General features: G+C 47.6%; 1 protein-coding gene across 2 annotated transcripts in view; it reads right to left on the bottom strand.

Moving 5' to 3' along the window:
* Nucleotides 1–24233, bottom strand: part of LOC147901077 (Pseudouridine synthase family protein) — a 135760-nt gene that overhangs the window by 33368 nt on the left and 78159 nt on the right. For both annotated transcript variants that reach the window (XM_087376333.1, XM_087376334.1), the window contains one exon: nt 4744–4853. In XM_087376333.1, the coding sequence (XP_087232459.1) occupies nt 4744–4853 (110 nt within the window). The remainder of the gene's footprint in view (nt 1–4743; nt 4854–24233) is intronic.

The following is a 24233-nucleotide window of genomic DNA, read 5'->3' as shown; positions in this document are numbered from 1 at the left end:
AGATCCCACCCCTCCCTGGGTTGTCGTTGACTGCAGCAAAGGCAACCAAGGATGATGGGGTACCTAGAGTTAGGGTCCTCCATAAGGATCCTAACCTCACGATGGACCATGTTATGCTAGGACACTTTGCCAAGGATTGCCTCAGGAAGAAGAAAAGGCCCAAAAAGCCCTCTAGTACAGCTACTGCCCCACGGCCTCGACAAGGGGGTGGTACAAGTCCAGCACCTGCTCCTCGGTCTCGACAGGGGGGTGGTACAAGTCCAGCACCTGCTCCTCGGCCTCGACAGGGTGGTGGTACAGCTCCTACTCGCCAAAGTGCTCATCGACTGAGCGCTCCTTTGGTACCGCTGCCTTTTGCCTCCGGTGCTTCACGACCTTCAAGGGCACCCGCTGCATACCATTGGGTTCCGGTTCGTCTGCACATTCCACTTTCAGTTCACGAGGATGCACTAGTGGACTGTGCTTCAGCTCGGGCTGTCCCTTTCACTATTGTGGTAGAGATACTTGGTTGGACGATGCCTTTCTTATTCAGCCACAGTCCCTCCTGTTCTCTTGGTCGAACAGGAGGCAGCAAATGCCTATTCATGCACGCATTGAGAGATTCTATGTAGATGATTGTGGGCACTAGACAGAGGTGGATCGGTATGCATTGCTGCTAGGGTTTCCACTTCAAACCACTTCCCTTTTATGCTGGCCATCTCAGAGCTTCACATGAGAGGCCGGTCTCCCAACATCAAGATTCCAGATGCCTTGTACACAGAGGAGGACCTTACAGGGGCAGCCCTGCAGATATGGGTTTCTCATGTCCAGGATGTGGGCAACCATCTCCATCACATGTTGCTGCTGCCCTTTCTAGTATTAGCGACTTCTACCACTCAGTTGCTAGTACCAGGAGACGAGAAATTCTCAGACGTGAGATTGGTGTTCGCCAACAGTTGGCAGCTTTACAGAGAAAAGAGCAGAAACAGCCTTCAGATGCTTGGATTTAGGAGCGCCTTGCTGCAACAAGGACTCATCAGTAGACATTGCTTGATCAGAGAGCAGAGTATGCCTTTCATGCACGGGAGTCCTTCTGGATTCAGATAGGTGGCAGAGTCAATGAACACTTTTTCTCTACTCTTGGCCCTAGACATAGTAGAGAGAGTGTATCCCAGCTTATTAACTCACATGGGGTTTAGGCAGCCCTTTCAGCGGATTGGGTGGACACAAATGATATGCCACTCACTTGCTTCACTTGGGCAAGTGCTTTTATGAGAGGGGGTGTTCCTCTTCAGGTTTCGGCCTTTCGAGATGCGCATGAGGATGCCTTGGTTTTTGGTGTGCATGATGGTGGCAGATTGTTCACGTCCACAGAGGACATCTTGCTTGAGTCTGCCTTTCAGCCTATCAAGCTTGTAGGTCTTTTGGTGCAAGGATCAGATTCAAAGTGGTTCCTTGACCCACACCCCCCGCTTCTCTCCACCGAATCTTGGAGACTTCAGCTCTACGGGGGAGTTCCCATTGGGAGTGGATTGACACAGGGCATCGAGAGAAGAGCATCCCTTTCTTTCGCTACACGGTCAGTAATGCCAGGAAATTCCAGCTCAGTAGTAGAGGTTGGAGACCTTCTAGAGTTCCTCATTGGGAGGCATTTGATATCACTGCGAATTTGCAGAGGTGCTTTTGGAAGAGACTCTGGAAATCCCACAGGAATAGAAAGATCACTCTTTTCTTTTGGCTTTCTATCCATGGTGGGATTGCAGTGAATCTTTGGAGATCCAGCTGACCTACTTGCCCTCGTTGCCTCTCTGCTTTGGAGACGATTCAGCATTGCTTATGGAATTGCAAATAGGCGAGGATGATTTGGATGGGAGTAGCCAGGATTTTCAGTCACTTTGTCCACTCCCCATTCTTTATGACATGGGGTTCAGTGACTTGGCTTTCTCTAACGGGGCCTTAGGTCTTCTATGAGAGACTTCACTCTTCTCGGGCCATTTCGATTCGACGTCATCAAGTTGAGTCCTGTTCTTTGGATGTGGTACCACACCTTCCTTTTGCAGCTGTACATGCCTCCATGGATACCTCTTGGGAGATTCTGGCGAGCATAGCAGCCTGGCATATCTGGAGAGCCAGATGCACAGAGGCATTGGAGGGGACTCAGGTTCATCCCTCGCACACATTGGCTAGTATCTAGACAGACATCTAGACAGACACCATACATACCTTGATGGCCATATGGATGAGTATGCAGGGAGACTCCCGTGCAACCTCGGCTAGGAGGGCTTCTTTCTTCAGGGAATGGAAAGATTCTCCTTTCTTCTCTGAGACTCTTACAAGGTTGAGGTGGCACTTTCAGCCTCAGCCTTGGTTGTTTTCCACCTCATTTTGAGAGGGTTTATTTATCCTCATGGTTTCATGATGTATTCCGCTTTGAGCTTGCTCTCGCGCGTTTTTTCTCTTACTTAATAGAAGTCTATTTCTTGCCAAAAAACCAAAAAAAAAAAGCAACAGCTGCTTTTTCTGAAAGATGCGGCCTGCTTTTTCCATATCTGCCTGCATTTTCCTGCCTCCACGCCTCCAATAGACGTGTGTGCCTATCCTGCTTTATCTTAGATCATTTCAAACATAGGACCACCCTCTAGCAACTTCCAAAAATCACCCTCCGCAAGCTGTGTGCTCAAACTAAGGCATAAGGGATATCAAGTAATTGCAGCATTAGACACCAGACATTCATGTTTGCAAGATGACAGCGACAAACTTTCACGCCTCACTCAGTAATATAGGATCCTACCATGCCTCAATAATATGCATATAGAATCCTCCACAATTTCTTTCTCGTGGTCAACCAAATGAGGCTGGCCAGGGCTGGCTGCTCTTCAGTTGCTTACTTCTCTTTCTTAATTTGCTTTGGCCTTCCATGTGCTCTCTTGCTCATTAAGTTGCACTCACTGTCCCGATCTCCCCTGTAGCTGAATTTAAATTTGGCCATAACTCCTTTGTCCAAAGCCATTACCTTCATCATGGGCTCCAATGTGTCCACTTGCAACCTACTTGCATCCTACCTAAAAGTTACACCACTCTTTGCGGAGGCCATCAAGTTGCTGTCTCAAGTCTTCCTGAGCAGAAATTCTTCTTTTGGCATATTTCCCTAATCCAGATTCTGATTCTTAATCCAACTAGACCAATGTATCAGTCTGCAGTGCTTTGTACATCAAAAATTTTGGAGTTTCTCACATTCTTCCTTGATACCACTGCACAAACAGGCTGCTGCTCTGTTCTTGAAAATCTAAATTGCAATTTATGTGTGTCATATTTAGAGTTCTGAACAATGATAATGCTTGGATCTAGGGATTCCCGTGATGTGCTCTTGTATTGATTTAATTAACTCGTTGACTTTCCAAAAAAAATGGTTACGATGCGAGTGGGTGCCTAAAATGAAAGTTGAGTCAGATAAATCTATTTAATCATACAAGGTAGAGCTTGTTCCCAAGCGTTACTCTCTGAAAAAGTAGTATACCTCAATCAGACCTTTGCATTGTAGCAAAGGCTGCTGCATTGATAAATGGCTATACTCCACACGATGGCAACGGTTTGATTACTTTCCTTCCGGGAGAAAACTTTTGGCTCTGATTGGCAAGTTTGGATTACTGACAAAAGACATCCGACTAGTATGAAGAGTTTTCATATGAGAGTTTGGGCTCTTTGTGGAGGTTGCCTCTCCACTTCTCGTGAGACTTTTGCCATTACAGATGAGTCCAGCAGCAAGCCCATAGATGGATCCGGGAACACGAGCAGACTCATCCTCTAAAACCAATATATAAATGCAGTTTTAGCCTAGTGATAGTCACCCACAAGGTTAAACCATAAAACTCCATCATGCATCGCAGGGACCAGCTACTATGACATGCCCACCAGCACCCAATGGTGGGTATAGAAATTAGTATAAACGTATACTCTCACACATATACACATTCCCACACCCCCACACATGTATACAAAGGTTCTCATACACAATGTGTTTTATGTGGGCATAGATATGACTCTATCAATTCTTTAAACATTACATTCCTCATGCTATATGACCATCTTATGGCAGTCCATGCTTTCCTATCACCTGTACAAGAAGCAGCCATATAAAAAATGGACACATCATCAAATTCTCTGAATCTGCGTCTACTTAATAAGGCAGCCACAGCAATATCCAAAATCAGGATGGATTCTGAATTTTAAATAGTTATGATAATTATTTTGATGTTATCTTTATAGATATTCATTGGTGATGCAGGAAAGTTATCCACAGGTTCAGCCAATTAAGGATCCACCTTAGCTTACTTGCACTCCTACTGCATTATGACAGGGTGAATACAACCCTGTAGAACATGAAGATGGCTCATGATTGGCTTAACTTTTGTGTGTTTCTACATTCTCTCATATCCCACTCATTTACTTGCAATTGTTTATTGGTTGGTGTGCTAGCCCCACACACAAGGCTATAGTTTATGAAATTTTTACTGCATATGTAAATAAGCCTGGACAGCACCACACTGCGGGTAGTACTCAAATGATCTAATGGAGTCAATGAAGATGGATTCCTTCTCATTGTAAACACATAAAAGGAACAAAAATAAGATCAAGAAAAGAGAAACAAAGACATGCAACCGTAGAAATTTTTTGTAATTGCACATAATTGATCCAAGCATGTTTTCCTTACTGTATTCTTCTTGATTCAGATAGGAAGTTATTACAAATGAAATAGAAGCAAACCTATTGTCCTTGTTCCGCTCTATTTGGAACTCATAGACACTTATTTTCCGAGCAGGGATATCTAGATGCTCTCCACGTCTAGCCTTGTGATACAGTCGTTCTCCTTCCACCTAAAGACATTTCACCACAGTATGAATCTTGATAAAGCTAGAGTATATTGATCTAACAAAATGAGAACTCTTTTTAAAGAAAGTGAGAAACAAAGAAAGAAAGAAAGCTAACTAAAGTCTTCGAAAGACCGAAGCATCTATGAGACTGAAGAAGACAAAATACAATTACAAAAAGTTTATGCATACAGCCACTAAAGTGGGCATCCACTCCCGTTGAAGATGAGAGGAACAACTAGAGTACACCGCAATGTCTCTACGCTACTGTAACTGTCCACCTGAGAGCCATGGGCCATGGCAGATCCTTGCAAGGGAACCAAATAGTCAACTGGCCAACAATGTATCAGAACCTCTGTATGTTGTCTTGGGGACCAAATCTGCCATCCGGCCAAGCATAGAAGAGATGATCTCAGCCAACGATGTCTTTGGCGAAGGCTGGCATCATCAAAAGAGGAAGCTATTGGTAAGACATCGCTAATGCTCAACCTGGACCAAGGTGGTACCATACGTTAGGTACCATACGTACTATAGCACGAGTATCGATATGTGTGCCTTACGAAACAAAATTAAGGTACGTCAAGTACATCCCCTTTGTAAATTATTATTTTTTCACATAAAAAAGTAGGGGGGAGAGGGAGGCATAGAGAAAGAAACAACAATATATTAACGCCTTCGGGAGGCCTCACTGGCTTATGAGACAAAAGTAAAATCTGGAAAAGTAACTCATACAAGCCACTATGGGCTGAGGCAAGGGCTTACTAGGGCACTTGCTAAGTGCTACACTAAGAAACTCAAGTATTAGAGCTAGAAAGCAGAAATCAAAACTCCAAAATTGTGAGAGAGCAGGAGATGTGATCAACTATATAAATGGGGAGATGTGACCGAGTATCAGCTATGATCAACTATATAATTGGGGAGATGTGACCAAGTATCAGCTATGATCCTAGTGCCATGGCAGCCCTCAATGGGATATATCTCATATTTGTCTCTGCCGTGTGGTCTCTCGCCCGGGGGGGAGGGGGGGCCTCTATGATCTATGTTTATGATGCACCTATCAAGAGTGACACCTTGACAACGACAATCCCCTCTGAGTAGCACCAGGATAGTGTGTGTGGTCTCTCTATCTTTGGTACCACAACTTCACGTCATTTCTTCCCACTAATCCACCTTGCCCTCATATCAACTTGCTCTTCCTCCTCCGCTCCACTATGTCCTGGGCTTGACTCAAACATGTAGAAGTTTGTAAATTATGACATGTCACTATGTCTAGTCTTCCCCTATGCCGCCACCAACTTCTGCTGTCTAATGTGTCTCATCAGGATCTCCACATAGACAAACTTCCTCCCTTCCAGTACACCATTGATGCGCCGTTCTCCCCACTCCGGTATCATGAGGTCAACCAAGTCATATGTGAGGATCTTCTGCAGCTACACACATTCCAGACCTGGTTGGAACCAAATGAGCTCCTAGTGAAGCTCAGCTTCTACAGAGATCATTGCCTACTTATCTCAAATAATAGGTTTATTGACCCACCGGGATATACGCGGATTGATCTACCTCGTTCACTGAGGATCTCTATTGGGCAGTTTTGGGTCTCTTCACATAGACTTTGTATTGAGAGTCACAGGGCAAAGGGTTTACCTAGGGAGAGACGCATATGCACCTTATGTGACCTCTGAGAGATTGACTCTGAGGAGCATTTCATTTTCAGATGCCCAGTGTACTATGAGATTCGGGGGGGCTTCTATTGTCTATTTAGAGATAGCTCCGGTTTGTTAACCCGCTTCCTCTCTTTTCCAGATCAGAGATGCTTGACCGCGTTCATTCACAAGGCACTCAAACATCGTGAGCACCTACTTCGATCATAGAGACACGAGGAGCGTACCCTGGTAGACTCTTCTCAGAGCATGATCATGGAGTTTTTCCAACCAGACCATACAAGCTCCCACCCTATAGGCCCTAGACACGATTAGGACCCAAAGCCAGTAATACGACAACTCAGGTAGAGGGTTGGCCCACTGATTACACTTGGGGACATTCCCTCCTTGTTCAAAGTGGGAGTGCGACCGACAGGGGTCACTATCGCCCTTGTTAGATGTAAAGCAATGACCAGGAGAGAGCGCAAGATTGTGCCCACATGCATCCGGTAGCATTCTATCTCTGATTTTATACTATAGCTCCCCCACCCTTGACGAGGAGAGAGAGAATGGACCACAGTCATGACATTCGAGCATATTTCACTTTCTATTTAGATGGCAGATGATCTAACGATGATGATGATGATGATAGTGATAATGCAGAGGATTATTATTCTGATATATATCAGGTTTCTCACAGTCTCATAGACCCATCAATCTTCCGAAGACTTTAAACTTTCTTTCTTTCTCTATGTCGTCGCATCTCGATCAGACCCAAAAAAGTCAGAGACTAGTTGCACTAAGACTAGAGTAATCAACATGTCACACAATGCAACTACAGCTGATGCATTGCTGCTTGGAAAGACTAGGGGTTACAACAGCAATAAGAATGATAATCCTAAGAAAGAAGGGAAGCCCAAGAATGTTCCCAAGGCTCCTTTCAATAAAGGAAAGAAACGTGATAGGTCGGGCTCTACCTGGATGTCGTGTGAAGAAAAACTCGCCTTAATGAATGCCAATAAATCTTTCATTGCAAAGAAGAGGGACATGTAGCACGAGAATGTCAAAATCACAAATTAAAGGGGAAAGCTGATGATAGGGATGAACAAAAACACGAGAAGCCTAAGCCCACTGCAGGGTCGATGCCTGAAGTCATTGGTCAGCAGTCAAATGGAGATGCATGTAGGGCATGGGGCAAGGTGAGAGAGCAAATGTCTTTCATCTTCTTTGACCAAAGGGCTCATGCACATAAAAATTTCTCCCGTGCTAGCAAGCAAGTTGGGAATCCGTACAAAAGAGATGGGACACATGAGTGAGGCAAGCTTGGCTCATCCTGATTTCAGTACACTTGTTACCCCAATCATTGGGAAGCTCCGCTTGCATATACAGAGTTTTGTGGACATTGAGGAGTTCGATATCATGCCACCTCAGGGCTGAGATGTCTTGTTGGGAATGCAATGGTGTCACAGGGTTCATGCTATACTCGATACTTACAATCGGAAGACCACTACTCATGTTTTGGATGTCAAACTCAAGGGAGATTCAGTCCCTGTATCTGCTTCTATGATTTGCTCGATAATGAAAATTCATCTTTCTGGGTACTTAGTATTTGCAAAGGATGATAAGGCTAATGATCCACACTTTGTTTTCTCTACCGACTCTTACAGCTGAAAATGGCTGATCTCTCCAACCGATTCAAGATACCATCAATTCTCAGAATGGGGAGTCAATTCCTGATTGTTATCTTGTTCAATGCGCGATAGTCTATGCACATTTGCCATGAACCATCCCTCTTTTGGACTAACCACACTGGTGAACAATAGGGAGATGAACTAGGCTAAATCAGCCCATTTTTCAATAAGTCCTTCACCCAGCTCATGATCTCTTCTTGTTGCGCTCCACTAACTCTATATGGTGGCTTGTTCGGTGGACAACTACCTGGCACTATATCAATACCATGATCCTCGGGCCTTTTAGGTGGATTTGCCACTGGAAAAGAGTCAGAGAAACAGTCCCCAAATTGACTAAGAAAATCTGTCCGCTCTACCGGAGGATGTGTCTAAGATAGCTTTCAAGGACACCTTTGGGCTGTATGAGTTTAAATGTACCCCTACAACACAAATACACACATACAAAAAAAAAAAGAGGAAAAAGAACTCCTGAGTGGGTGAAATCTTGAACGATCCTCTGATTGGACTCTAACAGGCCCTCTTTGCACTCAACGAAGTCAATCTCTATGGTTGAGCCTAACGTAGGAAGGTCACCATGTGTCACTCATCAAGATGGGCCAAGAAAACTAAGACTAGTCCAAATCCACTCTTGTATAAGCAATGGTGGCATCCTCATGACACATGTTACATGGGGCTTATGAATACAAAGTGCTGCTTTAATCAACCTCCTGCACATCGCATAGGGTGCACATCCGTCCCTTACATGGGATACCCTTGCTCGTCTTGTCTCAATGCATCGAGCATTCTTGAGGAGCTAGTCAGTGAGCGGACACTCGGAACTGGCCAATCGAGATCCTCAAGGCATGTGGGAGATGGATCCAAGTATAGCCATGGGATCGATAAAACCCTCCTCTAAGATCTGCATGCAATGCTCTCCATAGAAGCTCAATTTTACCAAAGGCTCATGGGGTGCTAGCTAGTTCATCCACATGCAAAGCTATAGACGATCCTCTTTGATAACCTCGTTCATCGCATGATAGGTAAGCAAGGTGGACAAGGCCTCAAGGCTATTATACTAAGTCCAGGGAATCAATCCATATTGAGAATATAGGCTTGCAAACCATGTGCATGTTCAAGCATACCAACTCCGCAAGTCTCCCTCAGTCTCCGCTAGTGCCATAGACGAGGTCATGGTTAGCCAAGATGGCCCCACCTGATGTGGTGGTGCCCAAGTCCTTGACTCTATGCAAGTATGTGACCATCTGAAAGGCTGCATTAAGATGTAAGAGAATAGCTCTAGCAAGATATGGTATGGGACCGACGACTTGCTGCTTATCATCCATGCAAGAAGTAAAACATGTAGTCCCTACATTCTGGCCCACTCTGCCTCTCGTAGATCTGGTCCCCAAAAGGGGCTACCATACATCTCGACTAGACGAACAAGACAAGTGAGAGATTTGGTCCTGGGATCCTGAAAAAGGCACTAGAACCACTAATGCTCAAGTCTACTAAGTGTGGCATACCCCCTGCTCAATCAGGCCGGCATAATTGGTCTCATCGTAAAGAATGGGCCTGAACACAAAATGCGAGGTCTCTAGAGGGAAGTAGCAAACCATGACGAAAAGGTCTCACTAACGTTTTCCCCTGATCCAAGTCCATAGAAATCTTGCATGTGGGTCACGTCTCTCTACTGAGATTATCCAAGTGAGAGAAGATAAGTATGGAAAAGTGACTCTGCACGATCTGCGTACTCAGCATGTCTCTCTAGTCTCGTCCTAGTAGGCCAACACACAAGTCTATCCACAAAGTAGCGGTAGTGGGCACTCTCGACTCTAATGACCCTCTTTGTAGAAGACAATATTATGTGTTGTGTACAACTTTGAGAAGTTCCATGGCTCTGACCACAAGGCCCCATTGCAATTCCAAATGGTTCACATCAAGGTCTCGGTCCTCTAAATCTCATTGATCCCACCTCCCTAGGTGGGTGTGTCAATGGGAATCGGTTTGGATCTTGTCAAGAGTCGATAGGCGGTCACTCTCTTTGTACAAGCTGAGCTTCACTCGGAGCTCACAAGGTGCCAACCAATTCCTAAATGTGTGTAGCTGTAGGAGATCCTCTTAGATGACCTAGTTCACCTCCTAATACGTGGGAGGCTAGAGCGAGCCTCAATGCTATTCTGAAAGGAGGGTAGCTTGTCTATATAGAGGTCAAGGCTCTCAAACCATCTACAAGTACGTACATACCAACACCTCTGATCACCCTCTGCTGCCAATGCCATGGAGTAGAATATAGCCAACCAAGGGAGCCTACACCACCCTATGGTGCAAGATCATACTGCCAAATGCAGAACAGATATGTGATGATCTCAAGTGCTGTGTGTAGTGGGGATCCCTTAAACTCAGCCAAAACTATTTGATGTGATACAGAAGGCGGCTCTCAAACCATTTGCAAGTACGTACATACGAACACCTCTGATCACCCTGTGCTGCCAATGCCATGGAGTAGGATAAAGCCAACCAAGGGAGCCTACGCCGCCCTGTGGTGCAAGATCATACTGCCAAATGCAGAAGAGATATGTGATGATCTCGAGTGCTGCATGTAGTGGGGATGCCCCAAACTCAGCCAGAACTATTTGATGTGATACAGAAGGCTTACAACGGATCATCTGTGAGTGCATGAGAACCTAAAGCCTCTCAACTCGAGCCCACTCCATCTCTGATAGATCAGGCCCCCAACAAGGGCTGCCATACATACCTGCTGGTCGAACTAGAGAGTCGAAGAGAAGAGTCTTGGTCTAGGGGTCCTGAAAGTGGGAATGAAAGCACTATCTGCTAGAGTCTAGCCAACGCGGAGTACCCCGTGCTCAATTTAGCCTGTAGCACTCATAGAGAGAATTAAAAGTCTTAGAGGGGGGGGGGGGGGAGAGAGAGAGAGAGAGAGAGAGACGTATTACCATCTTCAGGAGGCCTCGCGGGCCTATGACACAAAGTACAATCATAGAGCAACTCATACAACCCACTGTGGGCTGAAGCCAAGGCCTCCTTAAGGCCCTTTGCTGAGTATTATGCTAAACTAAAAAATTCAAACCTCAATAAACAAAACTAGCACTCCATCTTAGAGTCAAAATACAAAGCCAAGTGCCATGGTGGTTCTCCTATGGCTGCGAAAATGTCTCTTATCTATGTCTCCTGAGTCGCCTCTCTATGTGGTGGGGGGCACTAGTCATGTTGAGAGTGGCACATGTGGTCGAGCGCTCCCCTCCGAGTAGAGCTGTGATGGGCTGAACCTCCATCATACGTATCGTGGTCCAAATCCGCAACTCCGGTTGTGTCTTTGCTCACCGCCGTCTCCTCCCACTTGCCCACGTGGCCCTCATATCATCTATCTCCTCCTCCTCCACTCCGCCATCCCTAGGGGCAGACTCAAAAGTATAAAAATCTGTGACATGTCACTAGGCTCGATCGATGACCGATGCAAACCTAGCCCTGGAAGTCGATGAGATGTCCAAAACCAAATCCGTCCTGAAATAGGCAATGCTATCTCCCTCGGATCTCATTGTAAATGGGGCAAGTACACAAGAAGTGCTCCTCTGTCTCCACCTCCTCCAATATGCATAGCCTAAAAATCCACTGCTCTCTAGTCATATTAGTGGCTCTCCCTTAGCTCATGGGACGAATCCTCAGAGCATGTGAGACTTGTCTATCCTCTAGATACTAGGGTCTGATAATCACTCTGTCCTCCGATACTCTCCGAAAGTCATCACGATAGAATCGGATCTTCGTGGGAAACTACTCTGGAGTAGATCTACTCGTATAATAAGGTTGACCTCATCCCATGGGAGCAGATGACCAGAGGCAGCTGAAAGGGGGGGAGACGGTCCATCTGAATGCCCTAACTGCAAAACAATGCCCACTCGCTACCCTCGGTGAGTGTATGACTGTACAATGTCCACTGGCTCCCATCGATAAGTGAAGCTGTGTCGGTGAAGCACTGCATGTCAGGTGTTGGTCATGACACTAATCTTACAAAGGGTGGTTGTCAAGTCTCTCTCTGTGCAAAACACCTCTAGGGCATCCAAGTGTCTCTGTAGACCTGTTGCTTAGGAAGACAGGAGGACTATGTCATCTACATGCAGCAATATCTGTATCATGAAATCAACCAGCACTGACCCTGACACCTCCTAGGCGGTCAATGAAAGTCATTATCTCATAAATGTATAGCCTGAATAATGTTGGTGAGAGAGGGCATTCCTACTTCAGCCCTATTGTGCTCTCGATCCAGTCTAATAGGCCTCCAGGGGCATGACTCTTGGGATCTACATCTCCTGAAGTCGCATGATCATGTTGTCAAAGGCCTTACAAAAGTCTACAAAACAAAATAGACTTTCTGGGATCTCGATCTCACCTCCTCGATAATTACCCGCAACATGAAAACGCGATCAAGAGTGGAATGTTATCTCCGAAATCCAGGTTCATTCCCCCTCCATGCGGTAAGCGAGTGAACCCTCCGGCTGACGGCCATCTAAGAAGGTCGATGCGTGTGCCTGCGCGTTGCCTTGCGTGCGTGTGTGTATGTGTGTGTGGAGAGAGAGAGAGAGAGAGAGAGAGAGAGAGAGAGAATTTTTATTAGAGTCTTCGGAAGACCGATGGGTCTATGAGACTGAAAGAAAACCTGATACAAATCACAGTAAGGGTGGAGCTACTGAAACGAGCATCATCACCCGTGCTGAATCCTAAGTCTGATCATACATAATCAAATACATATGGATGTAACAATGAAAAGAAAAGGACTAGTGGAGCAGAGCGGAATCCTCCGTATGTCATGTCCCCCTGGCTGGTGCATAGCTGGTGATGGGACGCTATTGCCCGTCAAGGCGTGCCGTGCGTCTCGATCTCCTGCACGAGGCTCGACGCAAGACCAGAGCCACCGTGATTCCCGTGGAACGTATCCTGGCTCTAAACAATGACGGGAGGTCCCCCAGAGTGATCTGTGTGTCCCCTCGATGTCTCGTGTGTCGTGCTGCGATCGTCGGGTCGGGATCTCTCTCACGTCGGCGGCTAGAGACTGGACAATCAATGTCACTTGATGGGAAGAACTCTGTGATCCTTCTCTAAGAGGTGTCTGATGATGTGACCAAGCCCCGTCGCCTGAGTAAGTACTCTCTATGTCGGATTCCCTCGTGAATGAAGGCCGCGAGGCATCTCTGATCTGGGTAGGCGAGGAATCTCGAAAGGAGCCTGGAGCCGTCTCTAAAGAGACAGTGGTAGCGACCTCGGATCTCGTAGTACACTAGGCACCTGAAAATAAAATGCTCCTCCGACTCAACCTCCTGACAGTCGCACAGTATGCATAAGCGATGCTCCCTAGGAATCCCCTCTACTCTGCCGCTCTCTATGCGGAGGTGGTGTGATGATACCGGAAACTGTCCGATGGAGATCCGTAGTGAGTGAGGCATATGAAGCTCAGTGTACCCCGGCGGTGGTGTGATGAATCCCTCCTCAAAAATGCGAAGACAGTAATCTCTGTAGAAACTCAGCTTCACTGGAAGCTCCCTCGGCTCCAACCAGGTCCTAAAGGTGTGTAGCTGCAGGAGATCCTCTTGAATGTCCTGGTTGGTATGTGGCCCAATCGGGATGGTGGGTGGAAGTACCGAAGGGGCATCTAAACTGTACTGAAAAGGAGGTATCCTATCGATGTGGAACCCTAGTCTCACACACCATTTGTGAGTCCATGCATACCAGTATCGCTCATCTCCCTCTGCTGCCAACCTCATGGAGGAATCGAGAGCCAACCACGGCAACCTCTGTCTCCCTGATGTGCAGTCCCCATATGATCTAACCCGGTGTAGATATGTGATGGTCTAAAAGGCTATATCGAGCTGGAGTGGAGAAGCACCAAACTCGGCCTGAATGATGTGATGTGGTACAGACGGTTTCCCCCGGATCATCCGTGAGAGCATGAGGATCTGCAAGCGCTCCACCCGTGTCCACTCTATCTCTAACATGTCAGGCCCCCAACAAGGGCTACCATACATACCGGCTATAGTCCCATGGTCTCGCCTGAAACCGGCCTGACCCTCTACTCTGAGCCCTCTCATCTCTACGAACAGGCTGACCGATGCATCCAATACAGCTGCATAGATCTTGGACTTCACATGTCCAATCATGATAGTCCTGTAGTTACTCGGGTCCATGGGATCCCCTACCTTGCGGATGGGGGTGATGGTGTTGAGTGTCCAAGTGCGGGGGAAGCCAAGGCAAAGAGTGTCATTGAATAGCTTTGCTAGGATCGGGGCTAACGTGTCGATCCCATAAGCGATAAACTCAGTGCATAGCCCCTCGTGATCCTTAGCTCGACCATTGTACAGTTTCAATGTCGCGTCCTTGACTCCCCCTCTGGTGAACAACGTACAAGTGGTGGGACGAGGTGTGTGTATGAGGTCTGGAGTGGGCTGGTGTGGGACATTATATAGATGGTGTGCATACGTGTGCCAGACTCTCGTGTCGGTGAGGGGTGATGGGGACCTATGCTCAAGGAATCTCCGCCAAAAATCCTTAAAGAGTTGTTGCTGTACAAGATGTGCAGAAGCTCCTCCTCATTTTGACGAAGAAAAGCTTGCTTCTTCCGACATACGAGACGTCCGTACTTGCGTACCGTGTCTGGTGTGTTTGGGAGGTGACATCTGGTTTCAAGTCGGAGCTGTCGGCGATAAGCCTTGCACTCCGCATCATACCAATTGTTACAGGGTACAGAACCAAGAGGTGGTGGTCTAGTGGACCGTGTGGTGTGGGGAAAGATTTGGAGGACAGCCTCATGGAGTGTGCGACTAATCAGGGCAGCACGGTCCTCTATGAGTGGTATGTGATCGATGTAGGTTGGGAGTCTGTTTAGGCATCCAGAGTAGGCCAATGAGAGGCTGTGATCAAAGTGTATGTCGTGGTAGAGGTCGTACTTCCTATGTGGCGTGTGTGGTGTGGCTAAGCATGGGGTGGCGATAGTGAAGAATAGGTATGTGTGATCAGCTCCTGGAGGGAGTGGTGCTACGATAAAGTCGGTGATACATGAAGTGAAGGTAGGGGATCCCATGATGTAATCTACTACACTAGTGCCCCCCCCCCGTGTGGGAAGCAAGTAAAACCACCTAAGGAGGGCCATAGGTCGAGCCCGTTGTAGATGATGAGATCATGCATCCTGCCCAAATCAAGGAGCGCGTGTCCATATGGTGTAACAGGCCCGTGTCGGTCTGATGAGGTCCTAGTCATACCTGCTCCGTCTAGGTCCTTGTTTGGAAGCATGATAGAGTCGTCTCGGAAGTCCAGGAGTGGTGCCTGTCGCATACTCGTCCTGGCGTTGAAGTCCCCAACAAGGAGAACTTCCCCGCGGGCTGAAAGGTCTGGGATATCCTGATGTAAGGGTGCATATGGAGATGCCTCACCCTCTTCTCGTGCCACTCCGACGAAGTGGGATGTGTTTGGCGGGAAGTAGCATATTGCTATGAAGAGGTCACGGGTGTCTGTGCATCGGATCCCGATCCACATGAATCGGGAGTGTGCGTCCTTCCTCTCAATGGAGATGGCTCCAACGAGGGAAGACCTGTACAATACTGCGACCCCGCCTGATCCTCGGACTCCTGTATCCCTCGTCTCATCCCTGAAGGCTGACTCCCATGTGTAGCCACTGACTATCGGTACTGGACGCTCTGGGCTCTGGTGTGTCTCCGTGTAAAAAACTATGTCTCGTCATGTATAAGACTCCGAGAAGTTTCCTGGGTCTGACCATAAGGTGCCATTACAGTTCCAAATGGTGCAGTCTAGGGTCTTGAAAACCTGAGTCTCATAGGCCCCGTCCCCCTAGGGGGTACGGGTGGGAACCCCAAGGGTGCCGGTCAACAACCTACCATCTCAGACCACGGCCCATTTCCCCTCCTTGCGGGCAACATCCCGCTGCTGTAGAAGAACTCGTCGCTCCTCAATCTGTAGTGGTGTCAAGTCCTCATCCATGGACAGGGTGGGATGCTCTCGTAGAGAGGCTCGGCGTCGGAGTGTCGCTAGACGAGCATGTGAATCCCTAAAGCGAATGACTAGGGGCTACTCTCGGTTGGGATCTCTCCCAACACGCCATGCTCCCTCTTTGCCATGGTCCGGGACCCCCATGGTGGTAGTCACAAAGGTAATCGCCTCCTCCATGGGCGTCGTAGTGGTGCTGGTGCTGTCTCGCGTGATCCCTCGTATCCGGATGTTGAGGGCCTTTGAAGCCCTCTGCTGCTATTCCTGTATGGCGGCTGAAACCGTTGCCTTTGCGGGCTCCCGTTTTGCCACGTCCACCCATCTAGTCGTCTCTGCTATAGGCGACTGTATCGTGGCTATCTATGCCTGCATCTCTATGACTGGGGTCCCTCCAGGCACTGCTCTGAGGGTCTCGAGCTCCTCTCGAAGCTATGTGATGTCGTGCCTAAGTCCCTGGATAAGGGTGCCCTGCTCGTGTATAATGCGGGCCTGCTCCTGGGTGTATCGGGCCTGCTCCTGGGTGTAATGTGTCAGCTCTGCCTGACGGGCCCGAATGTTGTGTATCTCAACCAATAGGGAGTCCCAAGCATCTCGCGGGGGCCTAATATGTCCTGGTCCAAGTGGGAACTGGATCTCGAGAGGGGTTGGAATGAAGGTGGGCTGCTGAGGTTGTACTGAGGATGGGGACAATATGATCTGGGCGGGGGAGTGATATGTAGGAGTAGCGAGGTCGGACGAGGTGATGAAGGATGGCTGACTGAGAGGTAGAGGTGATACTAAGGGAAAGTACTGTGGAGTCGTGGCTGATGGGGCCAGTGGTGAGGCTACTGGAGAGGAGACCTGTGATGATGATGCAAGAGAGGGGGAGGAGAGAGGTGGCGTAGATGATGAGGCAGATGATGGTGGTGAAATAGTGGTGGTAACCATAGAGGTCGAGGATGTGGTGAGCGGCATGGGCTTTGGGTGGGCGCCTTTCTTCTGGGCCGCAGTGCTGTCCACTGTCAAACCGCTCTGGTTGCTGCATTTGTTTAAGTCCTCTAGATTGAGTTGCTTTTGTGTTTTCGCCTTGTCACCATTCCCCTTCCCCATCTCCACGCATATGCAGATTTGGATCGAGGGGTCTCCAGCCTAGTCTCCTGTCCTCATCCCCCTGTTCCTTTCATTATGGGGGCAAAGAAGGGACTACAGGAGATCAAAGCTGCTTTTTTTTTTTCCTCTTCTTCTTCTTCTTCTTCTTCTTCTTCTTCTTTTTTTCCCCTCGGGGGGGAAGGGGAGGTAGCGAGGGGTTAGCGGAGGGGCTAGCGGGGGGTAGAGAGGGGTAGCAGGGGGGTTAGCGGAGGGAGTAGCGGGTGGTAGAAAGGGGTAGCGGAGGGGGTAGCAAGAGGGGTAGCGGGGGGTGTAAGCGAGGTAGCGGGGGGGTAGCAAGGTAGCGGGGGGGTTAGAGGTAGCGGAGGGGGAGTAGCGAGAAGGGTAGCTGGGGGTGGCGACGTAGCGTGGGGGTTAACAGAGGGGTAGCGGGGGGGGTAGTAGGGGTAGCGGAGGGGGTAGCGGGGAGGGTTAGCAGAGGTAGCGGGGGGTAGCAGAGGTAGCGAGGGGGTACGGAGGGGTTATCTAAGGGGGTAGCGCAGGGAGAGAGCAGGTTAGCAAAGGTAGCGGGGGGGTAGTAGGGGTAGCGAAGGGGGTAGCGCAGGGGGGGGGGGGGAGAGAGAGAGAGAGAGAGAGAGAGAGAGAGAGAGAGTTTATTAAAGTCTTCGGAAGACCGATGGGTCTTTGAGACTGTGAAAATCCTGATACAACAAGTTGTGGTAGTGGAGCTACTAAACAAGCATCCATACCAATGCAAAATGCAAAAATGCAGAATGGCAGTACTAAGTCCTAAGTACAACATAGTCATGTCGACGATCGACTATATATCAATCTCAGCATCGTCATCAATATCATCATCATCATCGGCAGTAGCAAGATATCAGGATGGATGAGGCAGTGGAGACATGAAGTCGGCAATAGAGTGTTGTTGGCCACTCAAAGGTGCGGTCCTCGCACGTCTCCTGGTCGTAGCTCTGCATCTAACCAGGGCTACTGTGACCCCTGTCAATGTAGGCCATCTCCTGGTGGTTCTAGTGATGCCCTATAGGCCATGGTATGTGTCTTGTAGGCATAAATATAGGCACTTGTAGTGTTAGTGCCTTTTAGGCCACATAGGACACTTAGTCATATGTGACACCTAGGACACTTAGTCCTAGGTCTAGATACTTGTACCTTGTACTCCTTTGTTTTTCATAATCCAAGTTTGACGTGACGGCTAAGACTTGTGTGACGCTTTGCTACCTGCACTCTCTCTCTCTCAATTGATCCTACAGTGGTATCAGAGCCCGGATTTGCACCAGCCTCCTTTTTCGTACAGTCCGTACGACTGTACGGACGCCCCTTGTACATGCGCTATACAACTGTACCGCTCGGTACTGCTCCGCTCTGTACTTCTCCGTACTACGTACCTGCACCGTACAACCATCGTACTCACTCGCTGTACATGCATCGCCGTACACAATACCTACAGAGTACCTATTCCGTACAAGTATCTGCAAAGTATCTGTTACATACGTTGTACCCATGACGTACCTCGTACCTGATCCATACTTGTGTCGTACTTGTTTCATACTTCCTTCACCATACAACTGCACAAACCGTACCTGCATCGCCGTACATCGTACATTGGATACGGTACAATCCGTACATTGTATGTTGGCTCTGTTCCGTACATCCGTACATTGTACCTGCTTCCATACAGTTGTACTTGTTTTGGGAGTTCCATACAGGTTTGGCACGTGTGAAATTTGCAGGACACTCTCAAAATTTGGGGCTTTTGAGGGCTTTTGCTATCATTATCTCCCTTCTACTGTTTGAAATCTTCTCAAGCCATTTCAACAATTTGGAAAGTCTACATTTTGGGATCTATACTTTGGAACAAGTGCATTTTTGCAGTCAATTTGTGGACAGCAAGTCCTAATTTTTTGGCAGTTGCAAAACTTGAGGCTACTTTTCGGGATTTGGTATACAATTTCTATTTTGATTGCACTACATTGAGTCACTTTTGCAGGACATTGAGTCAGATTCGCATTCATTGGGTCACATTTGCAAAAATTTCAGCAAAATTTGGGGCTTTTCTGTATTTGCCCTCTTTTTGGCCTATTTGCCCTCAATAAATTGGGACTTTTGCCAAATTTGCTGTTTTTGCAGTGAACATTGCCTCCCACAGTCATATTTGGGTCAAATCTGCATTTGCCCTTTGATTTGGGTCGAAAATTTGCAGATATTTGCTGTCATTTTTGGACAGCCAGCTTTTTGCAGTGATAACCTTGAGGCTTTTGGGTTTTCAGGTCTCTTTCAAGGTATCACATTTGCTATGGTTGGGAACAATCAGGATCTATTTGGTGTTCTTCGTGAAGATGATAAGTTGGATGGCACCAATTATCCGATGTGGTCTTACCTCATGAAACATATTCTTGTTGCAAAGCATTTGTGGAATATTGTTTCTGGGGTTGATCTGAGGCCAGCCAATGCTACAATGGTTGCCTCTACTGCTGGTCCCTCTACAAGAGGTACTCCTCCTAATGCCTCATCTTCTAGCACTCCTACTACTACTCTTCCAACTCAGGAACAGACAAGATGGGATGCAAGAGATGCAAATGCACATTCATGTATTGCTTTATCATGCAACAAAATCATTATTCCACACATCCGATGCTTGGGATAAATTGGCTTCTCTCTATCAGATTCGCAATGAGGCACATGTTGCATATTTGAGAAGGCAATTACAGGAAGTCAGCATGAATGAAGGTGACTCTATGGATGCATACCTGACAAAGGTCAAGGACCTCATGGAACAACTTGCCAACGTTGATGAGGTGGTGCCAAATTCACAGCTTGTTAGTACCACATTGAATGGACTGCCAGATACATATAAGGGTTTGCTACAACCCTTCGATTAGTGGCCATGGGTAATCTAGACCACTATTCTTTTGATCAGCTAGTTACTTTGCTTTTGCGGGAAGAGCAAAGTAGAGCTAATAGACAAGCCATTATTCCTGATCATGCATTTGCTTCACAACAGACAAGAAGAGACTAGGCTTCCAAGCCTATGGGCAAGCCAAAATCTGCACATAGCAGCTGCAATTCCTCCCATGCATCTAAAAATACAGCAGATAAGTCAAAGAAGAAAAGATGCAACTATTGTCGCAAGCCCGGACATGACATTTCAGAATGCACGAAGCGCATTGCTTCGGAGAAAAAGAAAGCAGGATTGACAGTTAATGCCTCTCATGCTATTGAATCCCATGAGCCAGAAGATGCTTCACATGCACATGCTCTTCAGGATGATTGGGCATGGGCTGTCCATTGCTTATTTGATCCCTCCAAAGTTGCTGCATTCTTTACTGCTAATGATGCTCAGTCCTGGTACTTTGATAGTGGTCCTTCCAAGCATGTCACATCTTGCAGACAGTTGTTTCAGTCTTTAGTTGATGCACCTCGAGGGGGGACTGTCACATGTGCTAATAATGCTTCATATGCTGTAAAGGAATTGGAGATGTGCAGCTCACATCCATTTCAAGCCATCCTGTCACTCTAACAAATGTTCTTTTTAGGGCATGGTATGCCAAAATTCATGCACACTTACTATCCCTTGGTTTTCAGAATAGTCCCACAAAACCCACTCTTTATGTCCGTGGAAGTGGATCTGAATTTTTAGTGCTGATTTTATATGCGGATGATATGCTCATCACGGGCCCAGATACTCAGCAAATTGCAGCTTTCGAGGCTGATTTGCAGCAGATTTTTGACATGTCAGACATGGGACAGCTCCGTTATTATTTGGGCATTCATTTTGCTCATGTTGAGGGGGGTATCATGATGTCTCAGTCCAAGTATATTGGACAGCTCCTTGATCGTTTTCAATTTGAGGATTGCAAGCCAATCTCTACTCCAGTGGACCCTGGCTTCAAATTCTCAGCTCATGATGGGAGCCCACCATGTGATATCACTCTTTATCAGCAGGCTGTTGGATGCCTTATTTATTTATGTCACACCAGACCTGACTTACAGTAAGCAGTATCTCAGCTCAGCAGATTCATACACATGCCCAATTCATAGCATTGGCAGGCAGTACAAAGAGTCTTCAGATATCTCAGAGGCACTCATGATTTAGCTCTCTTCTATGGTGATGGCCTCCTTGGGTACGGACTCTCCTTCTGACGGACTCGTACAGGCTCTCACCCCCCAAATCGTAGACTTTTTGACGTCTCGACCTCGCCTCCTCAATGATAGCCCTCAAGCTGAAGATGTGGTCTGGGGTGGAGTGCTATCTCCAAAAACCTGCCTGACCTAGAGCCCTTTGTCCATGGGCCTCTGTGTGGCCGTTGACTGCTCCTGTTTTCCTACTATATTTTGCACTAGCTTTTTGCACATTTGCATTTTAGCACTTGGTACTCAACAAGGGCTTTAGTGAGCCCTTTGCTTCAGCCCACAGTGGCTTGTATGGGTTACATATATCTTGTATCTTGTCTCATAGACCCGCGAAGTCTCCTGAAGATGTTAATACACCTTTCTTTCTTTCTTTCTCTAGTACTGAGCCATAAAATCTTGGCCAAAGTGTGGCCAATCGTGAGGGTACGGTTGTTCCCAGTGTCCATGGGATCACCTGCTTTGTGTATCAGCACAATGGTGGTAGTGCTCCAAAGCAAGTGGGAAACCATGGCACACCGCATGGTTGAACATCTATGCTAGGATCAGAGTCAAGACCTCCTACCCATGTGCGAAGTGCTCAGTTCGTAGCCCTTCATGATCCTATGCTCTCTGGATATGAAGCCGACGTAGTGCAGCCCGCACGTTCTGTGCGGTGAACAAATGACAAATAGTGGGCTTGGGCATAGAGGACATGTCCGGTGGTGCTTGCATCGGGACGTCATAGAGAGAGCATGCATATGTGTGCCAGACCCCTAGATCTGTGATGTGAATAGGCGGCCTCCCCTCCGATAGAAGCCCCCATCGAATGGTAGGATCTCCCCCTCTGAATGGTCTGATCACCTCATCCATCCTGTGCGTGAGAAAGCCCGCCTCTTACGACGTGTCAATTGTCGAGAGATCCGTTGCGCCTCACGTCAGATGGCCTAGGGCTCGCTCATGTGTGAGGTAAGCTCTCATCTCTCTACACTCATCATCATACCAAGATTTTTGGGCCATCTTCACAGTTGGGGCATGTGTGGGTCTGAGTCGTGGGGAAAGATCTGATGGAAGCATCCTGTACCACTGAGGCAAGGGTGTCCGAGGCATGGGCGAGATATCCATCACCTCCAAGTAGTGAGACCGGAAGCTCCTAGGCTAAGTGACTCACATAGACGGTGTCAAGGGCATGGTCAAAGTGGATTTGGATCTGAGTGGATGTGGGATGGGCCCTCCTTGTGATTAGCAGAATAGCAAATAAACGAAAGGCTAGGTATGAGTGATTAGCACCGAGTGGGGGGGGAGGCACAATAAAGTCATGTATCTGTGAGGCGAAGGTTAAAGGACCCACTAGGTAGTCCACTGTGCTCGTTCCTCCATGTGGGAAACAAGTGAGCCCGCCTGATGATAGCCATCTCTGGAGACCATTACATATGATTAGATCATGAACTACCCCCAGCTCAAGTAGGTGTCGTCCATATCCTATCACATGTGCTGCATCTACTGAGTGGCATCTAGCTCCGACAGAATGAGGGAATCAAATGCAAAGTCCAGTAGACCTACCTGTCTGTCTCCTGTACGTGTATTGAAATCACCCAAAAGAAAGATATCAACCTGCCTAGAGAACTCTATGATGTCATCATGTATCGTCTCATATGGGCTGTGTTCCTCTGTACTGACCTCGTGTGCATAGGATGATGCATCCGGGGGGAATTAGCACACCACAATGAATATCAGTCATGTATCTAGTAGTTGGATCCGTATCCACATATGTTGAGGAATTAGCACACCACAATGAATATCAGTCATGTATCTAGTAGTTGGATCCGTATCCACATATGTTGAGCGTGCTCCTCTCTCTGTACTACAGATATGAGTGATCTCATGTGTGACCTGAGAAGGACAGCCACCCCCCCAGACTTGCATACCCCACTGTCTCTCCTAATCTCCTTCCTATGGGCTAACTCCCAAGCGTATCCTATCATTGTGGGCAGTCCTCTCTCCGGGCTCTCAGGCGTCTCGGTGTAGAAGATCTTGTCTCTGCCGATGTATGTTTCTGAGAACCTCCCGGGTCAAACCAGAGGGTGCCATTGCAGTTCCATACTCCATCTTCAAGCTATTCTCCACCGCCTCCTGAGGGGAGACACCATCATGTGTGCTGTCCACTCCACTTTCTGTCCTTTCTGCTCTCTCTAGTATGATCACTTTGCCATCTCGGTACACAGCCCACTTCCCTTCCTATCTTGCTGCCATTCCACACACACACAAAGAGAGAGAGAGAGAGAAAGAGAGCGAGAGAGAGAGAGAGAGTAAGAGAGAGAGAGAGAGACAGAGACAGAGAGAAATTTTATTGGAGTCTTCAGAAGACCGATGGGTCTATGACACTGAAAGAAAACCTGATACAAATAACAATAAGGGTGAAGCTACTGAAACGAGCATCATCACCCATGCTAAATCCTAAGTCTGATCATACATAATTAAATCAAATACATCTGGATGTAACAATGAAAAGAAAAGAAAAGAAAAGGACTGGAGCGGGACGGAATCCTTCGTATGTCATGTCGCCCTAGCTGGTGCATAGCCGGTGATGGGACACTGGTGCCCGTTAAGGGATGTTGTACGTCTTGGTCTCCTGGACGAGGCTCGACGCAAGACCAGAGCCATCGTGACTCCCGTGGGACGTATCCCGGGTCTAAACAATGACGGGTCACGAGAGGTCCCCCAGAGTGATCTGTGTGTCCCCTCGATGTCTCGTGTGTCGTGCTGCAGTCGTCGGGTCGGGGTCTGTCGCGTCTGCGGCTAGAGACTGGATGATCAATGTCACTCGATGGGAAGAACTCTATGATCCTGCT

Source organism: Dipteris shenzhenensis, chromosome 6 (genome assembly GCF_047967505.1).
Source record: "Dipteris shenzhenensis isolate YYH24624 ecotype China chromosome 6, Dip_SZ_1.0, whole genome shotgun sequence".
Taxonomy (NCBI): Eukaryota; Viridiplantae; Streptophyta; class Polypodiopsida; order Gleicheniales; family Dipteridaceae; genus Dipteris; species Dipteris shenzhenensis.
The sequence above is the reverse complement of the archived record's forward strand: the minus strand, read 5'-3'. Positions and strand labels throughout refer to the sequence as shown.